This window comes from Antedon mediterranea, chromosome 5 (genome assembly GCF_964355755.1).
Source record: "Antedon mediterranea chromosome 5, ecAntMedi1.1, whole genome shotgun sequence".
Classification (NCBI taxonomy): domain Eukaryota; kingdom Metazoa; phylum Echinodermata; class Crinoidea; order Comatulida; family Antedonidae; genus Antedon; species Antedon mediterranea.
Genome location: NC_092674.1, coordinates 26,759,364 through 26,778,701, shown reverse-complemented (window position 1 = coordinate 26,778,701; position 19,338 = coordinate 26,759,364). Strand labels below are relative to the sequence as shown.

Here is a 19,338-nt window from a genome sequence, read left to right as displayed (position 1 = left end):
AAAACACTCACCACTGATTATATTCAAGTGCTTGTTAAGGATACCACAATTACCTAATATATTTAGGCTTCTTTTGGAAATTGTCTTAAAAGCATTGCTACGACATTTTCATGTTAACATGTCAGAATAATTTAACGAGTAATTGGACGGCAATAACGCAAACCTCGCTTTCAAAAGCACTTATTGCTAATTGTTAAACATTACTTACCGGTACATTAAGACTTAATTTCTGTGAAAACGATGATCAGTCAATGAAAATATAAATAAATGATTGAAAACAGTACTTTCCAGTTGTTCAAAGCAATATTTTAAACTAAACAGTCAATTTAAAAGATATGTACACACGGTTGATGCTTGCAAAGTAAAAAATATACACAAGATAGTACTGTAGATATTTTCTAAAGATGTCAAAGAGAAATCCAGATTTTAAAACACAATTGTTGAAATTAAGCGTAGAAAAAAAAAGAAGTCCAAAGTACTTAAAAATCCTTTCTAAAAGATGAATTGAAGAGTCTCGAGAAGAGAAGCAAGTATTTCGAATTTCTAGCAACTGTATTAATTCCAATTCAATGAACTGTTTTGAATGGTTTAACGCAAATTATGACGAACCATGCACCACTGTTAAACATGTATTATTCAAACCATGTCACTAAGAGTTGGCTACTTCACTAGCGGGCACGACAACCAAAAAACAATCATTTCTACATTCGATCAATTTTAATATTAAGACCAAGATAATTTAGTGCCATTAGCAAAATAAGGTAATCTTTAATGTCATATTGTTCTTTGCCTGATTTTCTAGGTTATGTTGAAATTAGGTTTATAGAGTATTTTGAAGGTATATTAAATAAATTTACCCACAATTTAATGGAACTGTCCGGATTCAACCAAAACAATAACACTTCCATAAAGAATTTTATTTTTTTTTAAATAAAAAAAAATAAGATTATGAAAAATAATTACCTTACAGTACGTACTGTACCAAACGATTCAAATTGTTTCAATGAAATGTGGCCAAGTTGTTAAAATATAAAGAAAAGTTATTGTAGGAAAAGTATGGCATTCTATGATTGAATGAAAGATATATATCTGGATTTAAAACTAACTTTTATTTGATATCCTAGCAAGCAGTCTAATTCTACAAACAGAATAATCAACATACTGTTGTTTATCAAAATGTTTCCTATGAGTGGATTAATCTGAAAAAAGATTTAAAGAACGTAATCTGATTTTGTGGAAGGTTAGATTAGTTAGTTATACTGTAGGTTTTTACTTTCTTTGCTAAACCATCTTTTGTAACTTTTAAATCTTTTAAAAACAATTAAATAAAGCAGATTCAAGTCAATGGTTTAACAGTTTCAATGGCACAGTATACAGTAACCACCTACAGTACTGTATAGTACAAGTAAACACAAAATTCCCCTTTCAGGAAAATGGATGAATACTGTAAGGGCCATCCATGGCACAATTTTATTAATAACATGTAATAAGTGGAGGTTCAAGTGCTTGTAATAGACTTAGAGTGCCCATTGCCACCTCTTTACACATACTGTAGCACAGTACACCAAGTTTTTTTGCTATAAGTAAACATGTTTTTTAAAGTAAAATAATGACTATTTTTAATTTTATGCAACCGGACTGATCATTTTTATCATTTCTAAAATATTTAGCCTCTCCTACTGTAATCTATAATGCTGGATCTGTCCCTGGTAGGCCTGGGTGAAAATGTGAGGTGGTGGTGATGTGATTTGTTTAACAAATGGCAAAAAGTAACACAGGATGACAAATATATGCACTGAATTATGTAAATTCTAACTACAGAATACATAAACAAGACAAGATGGATATATCTGTTGATAGTTAAAAAACAATTAAATAAAGCAGATTCAAGTCAATGGTTTAACAGTTTCAATGGCACAGTATACAGTAACCACCTACTATATAGTACAAGTAAACACAGAATTCTGTTTCAGGAAAATGGATGAATACAGTAAGGGCCATCCATGGCACAATTTTATTAATAACATGTAATAAGTGGAGGTTCAAGTGCTTGTAATAGACTTAGAGTGCCCATTGCCACCTCTTTACACATACTGTAGCACAGTACACCAAGTTTTTTTGCTACAAGTAAACATGTTTTTAAAAATAAAATAATGACTATTTTTAATTTTATGCAACCGGACTGATCATTTTTATCATTTCTAAAATATTTAGCCTCTCCTACTGTAATCTATAATGCTGGATCTGTCCCTGGTACAGTAGGCCTGGGTGAAAATGTGAGGTGGTTGTGATGTGATTTGTTTAACAAATGGCAAAAAGTAACACAGGATGACAAATATATGCACTAAATTATGTAAATTCTAACTACAGAATACATAAACAAGACAAGATGGATATATCTGTTGATAGTTAGTGACTTGAACACTTTAAGGTGATAAAGGTTGGTTGCGTTTCTAATAAGATTTCTTCCCAACGGTCTTGACGTAAGTAATTGAAGTCACATGAATGATTTAAAAGCAAATACATTTACCGTATGTTGGCCAGGTTATCATTTGGGTGAAAACCTTGAATAATTCATGATTATAACATTAGATTTATTAACGTATAAATGTATCTTTGTAAGAAACAGGCTCTGTTTTGTTTATCAAGGTGACTTGGGTAAATTATCCTACCGTAGATCCCCTTTGAGTGATAAAATGAAAATTTTGTAATAAGCTTACATAGTAAGTGTAAATCATTTCACATACACCACACAGACTAAAAATGTTCTAATTTGGCATAAATATTAGATATTATGTTGAGAATTGGCCTACCCTCTGGAGTGAGTACTGGGGTGGTCTTTTCTTAAGAAAGATCTTCTGGCCAGCCATGAGTATCTGAAATTATTATTTTCATCAGCCACACCTACTGTACTGTAACATTTCAATATTCTTCTAAGGCTCTGTCTACACTATCAAACTAGTTTGACAAAAAAGTGTGATATGCCTAAATATGGTAATGATATGACATCATCATGTCCATATATGGGCACATCACATTTTTTGTCACAAAAAGTGTCGGCAGAGTTTACTGTACAGACACAGTAATCTTAATTTTCCCCTGACAAACTTGGCCCTACAGTACTCTTAGACCCTATTTACACACCAATAAAGCCAGTTCTAAATTTGGGCCATGTACAAGGTGGACTAAACAATTTTGAATGGCTTAAACCAATTTTATTTCACATTATGTAACTTAGCTTGTTTCCTCTAAATTGTTGGCAACATTTCAAGTTACTGTATTTGTTGTCCTGGTTACATAAGGACTGTTGGTCCTAACCAGGTTCAATATACTACAGTCCATTGCATCCTGGTATGAACAATAAAACAAAATTACTGTGGTAGTATTTCTTCAAATTATAAATGAAAACATTGGCGTCATTTCAAAGAACCACCATTCCCATTAAAAACCATGTTATTACAGGTTTACCTTTTAGCAAAGTATTACTTTGTAGAAAAGCTACGTCAAGTGCTAACACTGACAGACAATAAAGTAACTAACCTTACAACAGACAATAGTTTAAAACAGGTTACCTTTTAGAAAAGTATAACTGTGTAGAAAAGACCTACGTCAAGTGACAGATAATAAAGTAACTAACCTTTTACAGACAATAGTTTGTTTTGATAGGTAAAGCTGTGTAAAGATCTTGCATGCGAAGTAACCATAAAATGAATATTGTATTGTGTTAAAAGACTGATTATATCCTCTGTATAGACAGGTCACAGCCAAAATGATCTTATAAAGGTTGACTTTGCTTATGTGAAATGTTCCCCCTATACATTCTGATAGCATTTGAACTTACAATGATGTTTTATCTCATTCAATGACAAGAATGGAATAGACAACAATAAACCATCTGCTTCTGTCTAGTTTTCATATGTACAGTATACTGATATATTTGTCCTGTACTACCCCTGTAGGCTATTTTAGGAGAATATTTAATGCAAACAGGAAAATAAAATTGTTGCAAATATAAAGAATGGAAAATGCTAGTGATAATAGTACAGTATTTATGGCATATGTGTAATTATTCCTGGATATGTGTACACTGTTATTGCTATTGTACAGTGTATATCAATTTTACAAAGAGAGAAACTCTATTTGGCCAATGATAAAAGTGAATAGTGTGTCAAGTATTTTTCATCTTTATTGGGTCTTGTATTATCTTAACCAGTGATGTACTGACTGTAGCATTGGTCGAGTATAAACCCACTGTAACTGTTGTAGGTACAGTAACCTTAAGCCTTGTCTATACTATCAAACTTTATGTGACAAAAAAATGTGATGTAGCCATATATGGATGTATTGTATGATGTCATATCACTATTATATTTGGGCATACCACTACCATATTTGGGCACATCACACATTTTTTTGTCAAACTAGTTTGATATATTGTAGACAGTTAAAGACAGTCTACTGTGTCAGTGTCATTGATTGAAGTACATTCTCTTTCATTTAAAGTTGAAGATTAAGCGTGGTTCCCACTAGAACGTAACGCAAGGACGTAAACGCAACGCAAGCGAATTGACCAATCACAAGCGATGGCTTATTCGCTTGTGATTGCTAACTGTCTATAACTTCGCTTGTCATTGGTTAAAACGCTTGTATTGCGTTTACGTCCTTGCGTTACGTTCTAGTGGGAACCAAGCTTTAGTGTGAAAGCATGTTTTCTTCTAAACAGCCAACCAGAACAACCTCTATTCACACAATAAATCTCATATCCCAAACTTAATACAACAGTAAATAAAATAAATGTTATTACAACGCTGAAGCAAGAGGATAAGAGAAGTGTGAAACGGAAAAGCAATTACTGTATAAAAGATTCATAAACTAACAACTGCGTGCAATAGATAGCCAATAGGTGTGATTTAAAACCTATTGACAATCAAACACCAACGCCTTACGACCTTCAAACCTGATGAAATTCTGTCAAAAAACATCTCTAAAATATTGCAGCACAAATAACCATAGAGAAATCAATTTTTAACATTTTTTGATTTTTGGGCTTTTGAATAAATTTAATAAATAATATTTCTTTATAAAGAGATGATAATTTGCATTTGAGTAGGTCCTATTATTAAAGTTATATTGTCACCCAGAAAAAAATTATTTTGAAAAATGTTTTTTTTAGTATGCCATTTATTTTAATGACACATAACACTTTGACCCAAAATTGGATAAAAAGAAAATGATTTACCTAAAAAAACTTTAAATAACACAAAAAAACTGTCAATGGGTTTTTCGTTGAATTTAACCGTATATTTTGTTATTTTAAAAATAAGTAAAAATATTACTTTTTAATTTTTTTTATGGAAGTTATGACATTTATCAAAACTGCGAAATGGCACATTCAAAGTATTTTTTTATTAATCTTCATTTTTCATGATCTTTAAAGGTTAAATAATGAACTGTATTATTATACTAGTCCAAATTAATGGTGAAGTTAATTAATATCAGTTGTATACTATATGAGAAAATTTAAGGGTGAACCTTTTTATATTGTAGAGGGTGAACTAGAGCCAGTATGAAATATTGTTGTCCATTCAAATATACCAAACATCTGCTAGTTTATTATTACATATTTTCATGTTGTGTGTTCCTAGAAAAGAATATTGCTATTAAGATTTTTTTTGGGGAAATGTAAACAGTTATAGCTTTCATTTCCTTTCATCAACCATATGGTTGCAATAAAATAAAATATGATTTTTTGATTGAATTAAAGTCTGACGACAGAGTTGTTAAGTTGAACCTTGGGGTTAGTGTAGTATTCCCCTGGCTTTAAAGTTTGATATATTTCCAACAACAAACCCTTACTATTTTTTGTATCTGAGCCAAAATGTAACAACAACATTCATAAACAAGTAGGCCTAGTAACAAAATTACACCTGCTGTAAAAAAATAATAATAAATAAATCATAATAAATAAAACAATAAATAAAATAAACAAAATAAACAATAAATCTACTTACTTAAGTTTATTTTCCTTCAATTTCAACAAAATATTAATTTTTGAAATTGAAAAATAAACAAAAGGTTTACACATCAGGCAAGTCACATCGTCTAGCAAAACTCCAGAACTTACTGTATAGTGTACACACTGGGGCGTCAACCTATGTGTTTAGTATGATCTTAATCCCTGTATGTGTGTAAAGTAAAGGTTTGCTAGGCTATGAGAAAGGGGATAGCTAGTCATTTCACATATTATTTATGCAAGACATTTCATTGAATGATGGCTAAAAATCTAACATTTAAATTATGTCATTGTTAAGACCGTTTTACATTAAAATATAGATACTAAAATTATGATACCAAAATAAATAAAAATCAAACATTATTACCTATTGTATTAACGTTACCTACTGTATGTACAGTACTACTGTATACAATTTTAGTCTAAAGCTCTGTTTACACTATCAAACTAATTTGACAAAAAAAGTGTGATGTGCCCAAATATGGTTGGTAGTGTTTTGACATCATCATGTCTATATGTGGTGACATAACAATTTTTTGTCACATACCTGTAACGTTTGATATACTGTACAGTAGTGTAGACAAAGCTTTACACTCATGACCTGTGTCTAGAAAATAGCATTATAAGCACGTACAGTACTTTTGTAAAATTCTCACTCAGTCAGGAATAATGACATACCTGTACTATCTGTATGGGATAGTTGAAATATAGTCTATACTATATACAGTATTACTGTATTAGTAAATTAGTCAAATAGGCTTCTGACCAAAACATTAAAACAACCCTGAATAAATGAAGTAATCTTATGTTAAGAATTATCTATATACAGCGAAAATAAAAACTGTGTTGTGGGCATCTGTGAAGTACTGTCTTTTCCTGTTAAAATAAAATAATTAAAAAACTAATTTTTACCTTAGAAGTACACAACCCATGTGTATAAATCGACGGGTGAAGCCTTTGAAAACCTTGTTTTTCTCTTTGCCGTGTAACATGTTAACTGAGGCAGAGAAAACAAAACAGTTTTGGGATTTCTTTTAGATTCTTCCATTTTCATCTGGGGGTAAAAAAATAAAATATGGAATTTTTCCTGTTATATAATAAACTTTTTTTTTTAATGGCAAAGGTTGAAATATTATCTGGAGTTTGAATTGTGCTTTTAAAAAAAGTTGTACTTTTAACAAATGTATACTTGTGTAACTATCTGTAAATTCTTTTAGCATAAATTAGCACAGATCTTATTTATGAATATAAAGCATTTTGAAACATGAGAAATTGTTATCTATTTTTTTATATTTCTAAAAAAATGATTTAAAAGTTGCAAGACCAAAAGGTACATTTCAGACATTAGCAGGTATTTTTAAATAGTTTTAACCAATTTGGTAATTATACAGTATAGCATTTCCTTTTAGTGAATGATGCCATTTTCATTTGGTACAGTAGGCTCAACTCAATGGATTATCTCTCAAGGCGTGTCTAAATATACAGTACAATGTATAACTATCAAGTCTCATTGTCAATTAATAAAACAGTTTGCAGTGAAGCCTATCTGCAGTACATGCCAAGTATTACCAATTACATATGCTTTTAATCTATCATACATCTAACGTAAAAAATTGATTTGAGAAAATATAAATAGCACATAATTAATAAAATATTATGTGCATCTACCATGAAATGAAGTTGTGAATTAGTTTTTAACAGACAATTCCATTTACTAAAGGTAAATAACTTGTAATAACATGCAATGGAGCAAATACATTTAGTTGGAAATGGGTTTTGTAAAGGCCAACTCAGCCAGCGTCGTACGACGAGCCATCTCGTTCGGAGAAAATTAAACATGTTCAAAGTTCTCGCGACAACCTAAATACTACGCCCGACGCTAACTCAAGACGACTTGTTTGATCGGGATTCAACTCACAGAGTTTGTGATAAAAAAAAGCGGCGAAACCCAAAATTATTAATATAAATATGATGATCTATGCTGGGGAAAATTTCATCCGAAGCGAGCACCTCATCTGCCTCATGCTGGCAACAGCCCTGGTAAGTCACTACTTTCTAATTTTGTCTACAAATTTCTGCGAGAGGCTAATCCCTCTTATCACGATTTTTGCCAGGGATGCAACAGTTAATTTTCAAATTAAATGTATGTAAATATTTGATTAATTATTGATTATAAAAACTGGGGATGGGCATGGTTACCATCATAACTACACATAACATTAGGAAGCTTTTGATTTCATTATGATACTTAGCTATCCATATACAGTGAGCTGTGTTTTGAGCAATTTTTGTCAACTGTTTTCAGACGCAAATTGGTCGATTCTAGGTCCAAGTGACATTGAATCTACATTTTTAAAATTGTTTGTGTATTGTGATAGCAAATAATCATAATGTATAATGCAAGTCAGGTTAAAATATTTTTGAACTTTTCATTCGTCACAACGCGTCAACAACAAAACATCACTTATCTTATCACACACAGGGCGGTCTTCAATTTTGAAAAATATCAGTATTTTGACAGTTTTTTTAAATTAAAAAATGTATAAAAAATTAATTGAATATCACAATAGCATTAAATATTATGTTAGCATGTACTTGATAACATTTTATATCATAAAACACTACCGGGCGAAGATTAGTATGACCCATATCAGCTAGGCCTCTCAACTCAAGTGGTTAGATTCTTGATTGTTTGTTTTGTCGATACTTCCCCCTAGATATCGTTCCTCTCCGCCAACAAAGTATCGATAATTACGTTCTCAACCGAATACACATAAGCCTAGCATTAACAACCAATAAAACATGCAAACATATAAAAATAATCAGTATTGTACACACCTACTTACAATATACTTATCTAAAATCAAAATGATCGTCCTATAAAAGCACTTTTTCAATTTAAAATTGTATATTTTGGTTATTTATTACAATAACATCGGATGTTTTCCTTTGTCATTGTCGACCGTAAAAAAGCCCATTACAGAACTTATTTATGGGGCGCTGTTGAAATTCTTCAAAGTGGAAGAGTACGGGGCGCAATTTGGGACACGATGCTAAACATAGATATTTGTATCGACGGTACTAATGTCAACATTACAGTTATGACACAGAAATAATTATATTCGGACATCTTACGGATATAATCAACTCTTCTTATACAGTACAGGTAAACAAATAATTGTAATTATATATGTACAGCATTGAGTATGTGTGCAGATTATTTCGTCTGTAGAAGGTTATCACTGCAGTGTGCGTCCAATACAACAATTTAAATTGTCACCTCAGGTAATGAGCGAAAATGGTCAATTGATGTATAGTGTATAGGCCTAGTGAGATTGAGATGCGTTGGATGTGAATTTAAAAAAAAATGATAACAGAGAACCGCATTAGGACTGTATATTAACAAGCAAGAAAGACACGGAAGACATTGAACCGTCAATCAACTTTATTGATCATTATATTATATTTCAGCACAAAGATACCTTATGCTTACAACTCTTCATGAACTTGTTTACTTCTTGTGTTTTTTAGTAAACCAATTTTCTTAAAAACAGACGCCCATTTAGAATGTTGTCTGTAGAAAACTGGGGTGTTTCCCATCAACGCGTCAACCTGGTAAGTCTTACCTCCTTGGTACAATTTCCCATCCCATAAAAAGATCCATTGATCTTCAGGAAGAAACAATGTCCAGGTTTCTCGATCAGGTTCGAACACGGGTGCTACTAACAGATCTGGCCCATACATGTACTGGTATTTAATATCGTAACACTTCGAGCAGTTTTCGTAATGCATGAAGAGTGGTCTCTGGGTTGGAATACCACTTTCGCTATTTTCTTTCACCAACTCTCTTGTGTAGTTTGATAACAATACGAAAATCTTTGTAAGACGCGCAAACGCTTGAAGGGTGTGGTTACACGAGTAAACCTGCCAATTTTGAGACGGGCGGTTTCCTTCATGCGTACGCATCACCGGTGTGAACGCAGCGAACTCTGCGTACCGGAGTAGTAGTTCCTCCGTACGCGTAATTCCAAATAAGGAGGTGTAACCACCGATATCAAAATGATGTAATCCATGTCCTGAGAGTCCTAGCGATAATGCTGCAGGAATAACTGAAGCGAGACCATCATCAAGACTCCAGTCCACCAGTTGGTCACCAGCCCAGGTGAGAGTGTTATACTTCTGCGACCCGGTATAACCAGCTCTCATCCAGTACATCACTTCACCAAGTTTACCCGCTTCACTAACTGCTTCAAAATTAATCTTTGCCCAGAGAGCAGGCCAGATGTTATGCATAACGAGTCCACTCTGACCATTAAAAAAGACAGAATCCGTCGGTAGGTACTCTCCAAAATCTGCCATCCATCCAGATAGTCCCAAATCGATCATGTTCTTCTTTATCACCTCGTCTTTGTACCAAGTATACGCATCTGGATTCGTAAGATCTATAGTTCCACAGAAGAACTCTCCGAAATCTGTTATATAAGTATCACCCGAAGAGTTCTTTACGAAGTAGCCATACTGGTTGCCTTCCTTGAACAAATCGCCTTCAACGTTCAAATTTGGATTAATATACCCAAGAACGGCCACTCCCTTTTCCTTTAATTTAAGAATTTCATTAGGAAGGTTCGGGTATTGTTTTTCGTCCCATTTCCAATTCCAGAAAAGACGCCTACCGAAACTGGTTCGTATGCGACCGACCCAATCCTGTATCCACAGACCGTTCACAGAAACCCCTTGATCCTAGTAAAAACGAAATTAGTAATTATCATACAGATTGAAAACAAAGATTGTATAATTCAAATGAATCATAGACCGTTTTCGTTATTGGATTGAGAACCAGAACTATCTCAGTTTTACGTTAAAAACAATAATAATCCGAGATTTTACGTTCGGGGGAATTAGGATATATACATGTATGCGACACCATAGACAACAAACAATTAAGTTATTGACATTTTATACCTGTGCCTGCTTCAGGTATTTCAGCATAGACGCCGTACCACCTTGCACTCCTAAAATAGAACCCGTATGCATCCAGTCTGGCAACATCGGTTGTCTGCCAATTATCCCAGTTAGCTTTGATACCAAACCAGCAAACGACTTTGCTGTTCCAATTTTCACTTCTCCAGGGTTCGTATTCCATATCATTATCTCGTGAAATTCTTTTCGTTTGAAATCTAGCTCAACGTAGCTTGATGCTGTAGAGTGGAAGAAATATTTCTTGGATGACACGAACGTCGGTTGCGCCCAATATGTTGTGTGGTAGTCGCCACCTCCGCCATCATTATTATCAGCTTGAAATGTTGCGTATGTGGACTTGTTGCGGCCAACACCCTAGAAATGTAAATTTAAACATTATTTTAAGAATTAATTATCAATAATGACAAGCAAGAATTGAAAACAACACACATAAAGCTTGATTCCCACTAGGACGCAACGTAACGTAAATTATTTGCGTTGCGTCCTATGACCTGGATTGCAAAAACGCATTATAAACCATTTTGAGATATTGTTGACACGTTTTTGCGTCCTAAGTGGAACCAAGCAAGACATATCATAAAAAAAACCGGACGGCATGCAAACTCTCAGTACTGTTAAATATTAGGTTCGTTGGGGCGATAACAAAAGAAGGCAATTGGCAAAAAGAACGCGTAATACCATAGTTGAGGGTTGCAGAATCAATAACAAATTGCCATCTTTTGAGACAACAAGCCCACTTAACCTACTTGCTCACGTGTCCATATTGGGAAATTCTTGCCTCTCATGTTGAAGTACGAGAATTGTTCCCCTGCACCATACACCTTTTCTTCGCCATCTGCTTTGATCCTGAACCAGAGGCGATTCATTCCTGGAGGCAGCTGTCCAAATGCAACCGTAAGCACATCATCTTCAACAGTCAATGTCACTTGTAGCTGTGGAATGAAATACAAAATCAGTACTGTATTATAACTCTGGTACGTGGTGCATCAGTGGAACAGAACGTCTTGGGACCGGGTTGCGGTGTTTAAAAACACGGAATGACCGAATAAACTTGCGAGAAACTCCCTTTAAAAGTATTACACACAAACATCGTCGTACGACGAGGCCTCGATCGTCGAAAGGAAATTAAACATGTTTAAAGTTCTCCCGACGACCTAAAAACTACGCCCGACGCTATCTCAAGACCGGATTCAACTCAGACAGCACCGACGAATCTAAGAGGTTTCGTCGGGTCTCGTCGTATGATGCTGTCTGAGTTGGCCTTTATACAGTAATAACATTTTCGTAGAGAAAGATGCAACTATTCATCATGTTCAACGGAACATGATCTTTATCTAATTTCGACAACATAGCAATTATTCAATGCTCTAAAACTTCAACCATACCTACCGACAAACTGTCCTTTTTAAAGATAAAAACTACGTTTCCTTTGGCTTCCTGTACGAGATCTACACTCCTCAACCCAACACGTTCAATAACGTAATCTTCTATATCAAAGTTTCCATGAGTCGATGTAATGTTAGGTTTTGCAGACCCAACATACACAAAGTGGGAATCAGAATTATGTTGTATAACGTGGATTCCATTAAAATGAATATCGAGTTTATTTTCGTTAAACGTGTATCGTAGCGGTGTCTCTGCTAAAATAACACTGGCTGTTGCAGAGGTTACAACCGCTAGCAGTATAAAAACCTGATTTAGTTTCATGGTGAAATCTTAATAGGCCTAATCCCTCGAAACAGATCAGGTAAATCTAAGGCTCTTGAATGTGACAGAACCTACAACCATAACGTTCGGATAGGCATACTACCTCTCAAATAAAGTACTATAATAATCAATCTATCGTGTAGAATACCGGTACATTTGGTGGGTATACGGTCTTTTTATCAGACTTAGTCAATAATAATTTCAATATTGAGTGCGGATTAAATAATACTTTGTACTGTACTAAATCGTTGATGCATGCACTATACAATCAGAAACGTTAGATTCATTGAGGAACGTAAGCAAAGCGTTATATATAGTAAATATGTAGAAATCTGTATTTGTCCGTCTTTCATAATTTAGATATGTAATTCAAGACCCCGTTTTATGAATATGCTTCAACATTTTACTTTAGCATAAGCTTAGTTCCCACTAGGACGCAACGTAAGGACGTAGATGCAACGCAAAAGAGTTGACCAATGACAAAAGCGACAGTCGAATAAATCCATCGCTTGGGATGGTCAAATCCGTTACGTTAACTGTGTCGCGTCTCTCGTGCGAACCAAGCATTACAGTATATTTTTATGTATAAAAACGCGTCAATATTCAGAGATACCCGAAACCTGAAATAGGCCTAAAGTGAAACTATACAAAAATTACCGCATCGGGCGGTGCGATTTAGAGATGCGCACCCATCCCGCGCGGCAGTTAAAGAAATAATTAAAATATATATTTTCGCATACCTACCGATAATGCGTGTCTACCGAACCGCATAACCACCGTCTTCTGATTTTGCTCAACAACATCTACATGATTCAAGCCAAATCGCTCTTCCAAATAATCGTCAATTTCAAAATTACCATAATGCGATTTGTACTTGGTCTTTCCCGATCCCACGTACACGAATTGCGTCTTTTTACTGTGTTCTATCACGTGGATTCCGTTATAATAAGCGTTAAGCTGATCGGATTTCAACGGGTTTATTTCAATCAACAGTCCAGGGGCCTGGTCTATACTTTTCGATGGGGAATGTACAGTTCTAGCCACCAATGGAGCGACAAGAACAATTGCAAAAACAACACCAAACAACATCGTGTTTCTTTTTGTCTGCATGAGGTATAGAGGAGTGCATTATTTTTATACCGTTAATTGAATCGTAATATTTTACTGTGTCAATTTTAACGACTAATTTTGGTACAAGCCATAGAAGGGACGCAGAGCTTGAGAACGGAGAAAAATGTGGGTACTTAATTTGTATAACGTTGTGTACATAAAGGTAACAAGAATTGAGTACACAGATAGAAAACTGTTAACAAGTTTAATATTTTTTTTATGGGTTCGTGAACCTAAATATGGTATTGATGGAAACCAAAACACAAAGTATCATAAAATTGATTGATTTATAAATCATTGTCCCACTGAAAAAATACTCTAATCTTTTTTAATATGCCATTTTAATCTTACATAATAGTTATTCATAAAAAATAGGATTTAAAAAAAAATTATTTACCCGAAAAAAAAGCAAAAAAATAGTAAAATTGTCCGTCAGGGTTTTTGGTTAAATTTAACGGTTTATTTAGGGTTTTTTAAGTGAAATAATATTTTTTTCCTCTAAGGAATTGAATAAGTATTAAAAATGTAAAATGGCCTATTCAAAGTCTGATTTTATTATCTTCAATTCTTATGTTTTGGGGGACAATATTATTATTTATAATAATATGTAATAGAACTGGTAGGCAGGTATTAGGTATATGTGTAAAAGATAAATTACACTGTTACACTATTAATACCCATTATATAGCTTTTTGCTATACATAAAACCTCTTCAGCAGATAGTAAATAAATTAACAACCATCAACCTCTGTGCCAGTGGTTTTGCTGCAGACATTCTTCCATTAAATGTATTTCTACTTTTCTGGTCACCTTATTTTAAATTTTTCTTCATTGATAAAAAATCTTAACTTGTTTGGAAGAATTTTAACATGAATTGGATGTGCATCAAACTTCTCATTGTCAATGCTGAAAGAGCTTTCCTAAAAATATAAAAAAGTATGAAGAATTATTATTTAAAAAACATACATATATACTGTGTATAAAGGGTAGTCTATGTTCTAGACAGAGTTTTGATTTAATATTAGTAAATAGATAAATATTTTGGCACATATTTGTCTATTCCATAATAACTGGTTTGATATATAAAGCCTCAGTTTTTCACTTAAAAACTTTCTAACAATCTTGACTTATGTGCCAGTCTTAGTCATAAAAGGTTTTACCTGAGGTTCAATTGGTGTCAATTTAAATTCTCCACTTTCGAATACTTCACTCTCAATGTCAGATTTTGTATCTTCAGAATTGGACACCCTTCTCCATCTGCAAAAACAAAAATATTGATATGTTTTCTTTTCATAGTAGTCATTGGTTGAATGAAGAAAGGTTATTTATCAACTTGACTTCGCTTCGTTGAAATATAACCTTTCATCATTCACCTCATGCCATTATTTGTACCATTACACTCACAAAAATTCATTATTTGTATATTATATATTTTCTATCTTTCTTACCCTTCTTTGATGAAGTTTGTTTTTGAGATTTTATTAGGCAGAACCTCTATTTGCATACTTCTGGTTGCCTGTGGTAAAAATAAAATTTCAATTAAGGCAGAAGTTTGACAATCAAACAAAACCACATACTTCTACAATAACAAGGCTATCTTTAAATGCAAGATTTAAGAATTTACCTTTGAACAATTGTTTTCACTATCATTATTGGTTTTAGCTGAAAACTCAAAGCTTAATATCTCAACTTCTTTGCATGGAACCTCTTCTACTACTTCTTCAACTTCAGGTTCTGAAATAATATAAACAAGATTTATAAACCCAATTTTAATAATTATTATTCAATATCAAGAAAAGTACATTTAGCAGGTCAATCAGTCAGTTTTATAAATTGTTTGGTGGGCAGCCAACAAAGTGTCCATGGCCAGTAAATATGGGGTGTTCCCGGAATGGGGTTGGCCATAGTATTAAAACGGTGTGAAGTTGTGGCTTGGTGGTTATGATGCTTGGCTACCAATCCAAAGGTCCTGGGTTCAAGTCCTGTTATATGTCAGGACTTATTTTAATGACACATTACAACTCTACTCCCAAAGACGTGTAATAAGACTTTGTTTATATAGAGCATCTTGTGTATATGGATTGCCACTTTAAGGATAATGAATGCATGAATTCGCTTATGGTTGTCCTTGGCAATTTAAATATATAAAAACCAAAACATATTCATTTCAGTGTTGACTTAATAGGGGTGTCCCAAAGATGTTTATTACTTCTGATACGACTCCTTTCATGCGAAGTCTGCCAGCCTAGTTTTCTCTTGTTCCATTTAATAAGCAAGAAATAATCCAAGTACCATTGGCAATCCTAAAGCTCTGTCTACACTATCACACTAGTTTGACAAAAAAGTGTGATATACCCACATATGGTAGTGTTATAACATCATGGGCATATATGGGCACATCACATTTTTTTGTCACATGCATGATGATAGTGTAGACAGAGCTTAGAAAAAGCTCATCTTCATTCTACTTAAAAAACAGAATTAGCCAGTAAATCTTATTACCTTTTTGCTGGCTGCCCCATATCCAAGAGAATAGTCGACCAAAGAAGCTATATTGAGGTTGCATTGCTTCAGGCTCTTCTGGAACATCAACAGGAGGTCGGTATGAAAGTTGACCTTTAATCAAAGGCGGCCATTCCTATTCGGATAAATTAAAGTGTTTATATCATTCTTTTAACAGACAAATCAATGATAATTTGTCGGTGTTTAATAGTGACATTTTACATTTTAGTCTTTTTGTCCTTTAGTAATTACTTATTTATTAAAATTTTAAAATAAATTAAATAAGAGGTACTCACTTGTACAGAGGCAAAAGCATATGCAAACCTAGACTTAAGTGGGCCAAAGTACCAATACCTGCAATTGATTAAAATAAAACTCTTTTAGACAAAATACTACTTTCAGGATTGCTCCTTAAGCCAGTCAATATTTACAAAATTGACTGACTTAAGGAGCATGGCTAAAGATCTTTTGCACTTCTAGACTTGACTGACTGCTATGTTTTTTTCTCCTTAAATATCATTTTGTATTATACTTTATTTCAGTCAGAAATAAATGTATTGTTGTTATATACATGTGGTCAACATAAATCACTTACTTTGGTATTTTTTCTCGTACATTTCTGAATTCTCCCCATTCGACCTTTGACACCCCATACACTGATCTTCCTTCAGAGTCCTAAAAAAAGAATCAGATTGAATAAGTTAGACTGGTGGAGATATTCCAGTCAAAAGTTTGATAACGCAGTTGAAATATTAAGGTAATAAGCTTAAGAGTTTAGATGAATTCAACACACTCTTAATTTAATTCAATATGTAAGTGAGCTTACCTGTATGGACAAGACATCTACTGGTCTGGTTATTCCTTTGATAATTGCCATTGCTGCATTGCACATCCACCTGTCATGTCAAAAAACATTTATATCATAAAAAACAATTCACTACCTTAGGCTGGGTGGCAGGACCTTAAATCTGGGAGACAAGGCCTTAAAGCTGGGTGACGGAAACATGAAGTTTGGCGACAGGACCTTAAAGCTGGGTGACAGGACCTTAAAGCTGGATGGCAGAACCTTAAAGCTGGGTGGCAGGACCTTAAAGCTGGATGGCAGAACCTTAAAGCTGGGTGGCAGAACCTTAGGCTTGGTGGAAGAACCTTCAGCTGGACCTAAGGTGGGTGGCAGAACATTAAGCTGGGTAACATAGCCTTAGGCTGGGTGACAAAATCTTAAAGCTAGGTGAAAGGAACTTGGGTTTTGTGGCAGGTTGTTGAAGGACTTTAGGGTTTGTAGCAGGACCGGACATATTATACACATACCTTACTTCTGATTCTGAATCCAAATAGATAAATTTTGCTAATGTATTCGTAAAACCAACAGGAATGACTCCTATTGGCCATTTCTTGCTAACAGATTGCTCATCATTCCTTCTTAGAAGACCAGTGATGACCTCACCCAGGGTTCCATCGCCACCGGCAACAACTACTGCATCAGTTGTTTCCAATGCAATGGCACAATCTTTACCATGCCCCTCAAATTCAGTCTAAAAATGAATAAATTATAATATTCAATTATTTAATATAATCATAACTATTATTTGGCATATTTTTCATAACAATCTTTACAGTTTACATTTTTTTATATGGTTTGTATTGTTGAAAATTAAACCAACTAAATTAAACTGACCTTAACGACCTCTACATCAATACCAGCGAGGTGAAGGAGAGGAGCAGCATTCTTTTCAAACAACTTTTTACCTTTCCTAAAAAAAAGAGTTTTAGAATAATAATAAAAATATGGTTTTGCATGTTGAATATCCTGTAAAAAAAAAACCAATTTGTTTTTACAGTTAACTTATGCACTTATCAATTGTATGACTCACTATACGACCCCCGGGAGAGGTGCGTCATGGGTGCGTCATTTACAAATAATTACTGACGCAGGGGTGCGTCAAAAAACCTAGATGGTACGTCACATCAATGAACAAGGTGTGTCAATGTCCGTCACTTTACCACCCACCATATCATAAACAACATGGTCACAGTGCGTCAAAATGGGTGCGTCATGGTCACCCAAAGGTAAGTCACCTTTTTGACGCACGGGTGCGTCATGGTATTCAAAAGTATGACGCACATCGGACAAATGACTCACCTCTCCCGGGGGTCGTATAGTGGGTCATACAATTGACAAGTGCATTACCCTTTCCTGGCAGCTGGGTTTAGAATGATTGTAACCTTTCTTGGCTTACTAATCGTTTGAATAATTTCATTTCCATATACCTAAATAAACAAATGAAGTTCTTCTTAGATGATATTTAATAAGATACAGTCACTCATTTCCTATTTAAAGGTCTACTATAGTATAGCATTTAGCACGTCTAAATAAGGTAATAAAGTGGTATATAATAATAATAATATAGCATTTAGGCCTAGTGGTATACTATCTTTACTCTAGGTAAGTGCAGGTATTTTATATATTTTATTTAAAGGAAAACCCCATCATTGTAATGGAGGAATCAAATCAAAAGTAAAAAGTATTTAAAAAGCATGCTTACTAAAGCTTGTCTGCAATATTCTTCTCGAACCTTATTTGCCCTATGCATAAAAAGAGATAAAAATTCATAATAAATAAGTTAATTACAATTAGTTTGGTTAGGCCTAGGCATTCGAAGACATAATCATACTTGATGTCGTCTACCTGCAGCTCAAAACCAACTTCGCCCGCATGAACAGTTTGCGACATGTGAGCCTAGACTAGTCAACGTATTTATTAGGAAAAAATACATAAAACGACCAAAATATTAACCTCATTTTATCCCTGACATAATAAATACCATAAGAACCAAGTAAGACAAAGAAAGTAGTCTTTTTCCAATTATTTCTCAGCGTTTTAGCAACTTTAACAACTCTTTCAGCCATGATGCACGCTGATGTTTTGTTGTTGGCGAATTCTAAAACTTGAAGTTCGTTGGACCGACACGATCTCGTTGGACCGACACGATCATTCTGATATTAAAGTAGGCTGTCCTTTTGGT

At 34.0% G+C, this 19,338-nt stretch overlaps 3 protein-coding genes across 4 annotated transcripts in view; all 3 read right to left on the bottom strand.

Annotated features, from left to right (window-relative positions):
* The window catches only part of LOC140050148 (kelch-like protein 8), a 40,951-nt gene extending 31,969 nt beyond the window's left edge, over positions 1 to 8,982 (bottom strand). Inside the window, exons 1-2 of one of the 2 annotated variants that reach the window (XM_072095206.1) lie at positions 8,852 to 8,982; positions 6,926 to 7,067 (exon numbers count right to left, since the gene is read on the bottom strand). In XM_072095206.1, the coding sequence (XP_071951307.1) occupies positions 6,926 to 7,005 (80 nt within the window). In that variant the 5' untranslated portion in view covers positions 7,006 to 7,067; positions 8,852 to 8,982. The remainder of the gene's footprint in view (positions 1 to 6,925; positions 7,068 to 8,851) is intronic. The other variant, XM_072095205.1, reaches the window with a different exon arrangement.
* Positions 8,983 to 9,334: 352 nt separating this feature from the next.
* On the bottom strand, positions 9,335 to 13,797 carry LOC140049294 (sulfoquinovosidase-like). The gene is made up of 4 exons (XM_072094141.1): positions 13,445 to 13,797; positions 11,740 to 11,925; positions 10,976 to 11,347; positions 9,335 to 10,753 (listed from the first exon to the last, which is right to left on the bottom strand). Exons 1-4 carry the CDS (start codon positions 13,787 to 13,789, stop codon positions 9,503 to 9,505), a joined length of 2,154 nt encoding a protein of 717 aa, XP_071950242.1. The 5' UTR covers positions 13,790 to 13,797; the 3' UTR covers positions 9,335 to 9,502.
* Positions 13,798 to 14,508: 711 nt separating this feature from the next.
* On the bottom strand, positions 14,509 to 19,240 carry LOC140049293 (acylglycerol kinase, mitochondrial-like). The gene is made up of 13 exons (XM_072094140.1): positions 19,110 to 19,240; positions 18,859 to 18,898; positions 18,504 to 18,583; positions 17,991 to 18,066; positions 17,624 to 17,847; positions 17,139 to 17,208; positions 16,908 to 16,987; positions 16,609 to 16,666; positions 16,313 to 16,448; positions 15,435 to 15,544; positions 15,259 to 15,326; positions 14,971 to 15,067; positions 14,509 to 14,730 (listed from the first exon to the last, which is right to left on the bottom strand). The coding sequence occupies exons 1-13, from the start codon at positions 19,220 to 19,222 to the stop codon at positions 14,617 to 14,619; spliced, it is 1,266 nt and encodes a 421-aa protein (XP_071950241.1). The 5' UTR covers positions 19,223 to 19,240; the 3' UTR covers positions 14,509 to 14,616.
* Between the last annotated feature and the right edge of the window lie 98 nt (positions 19,241 to 19,338).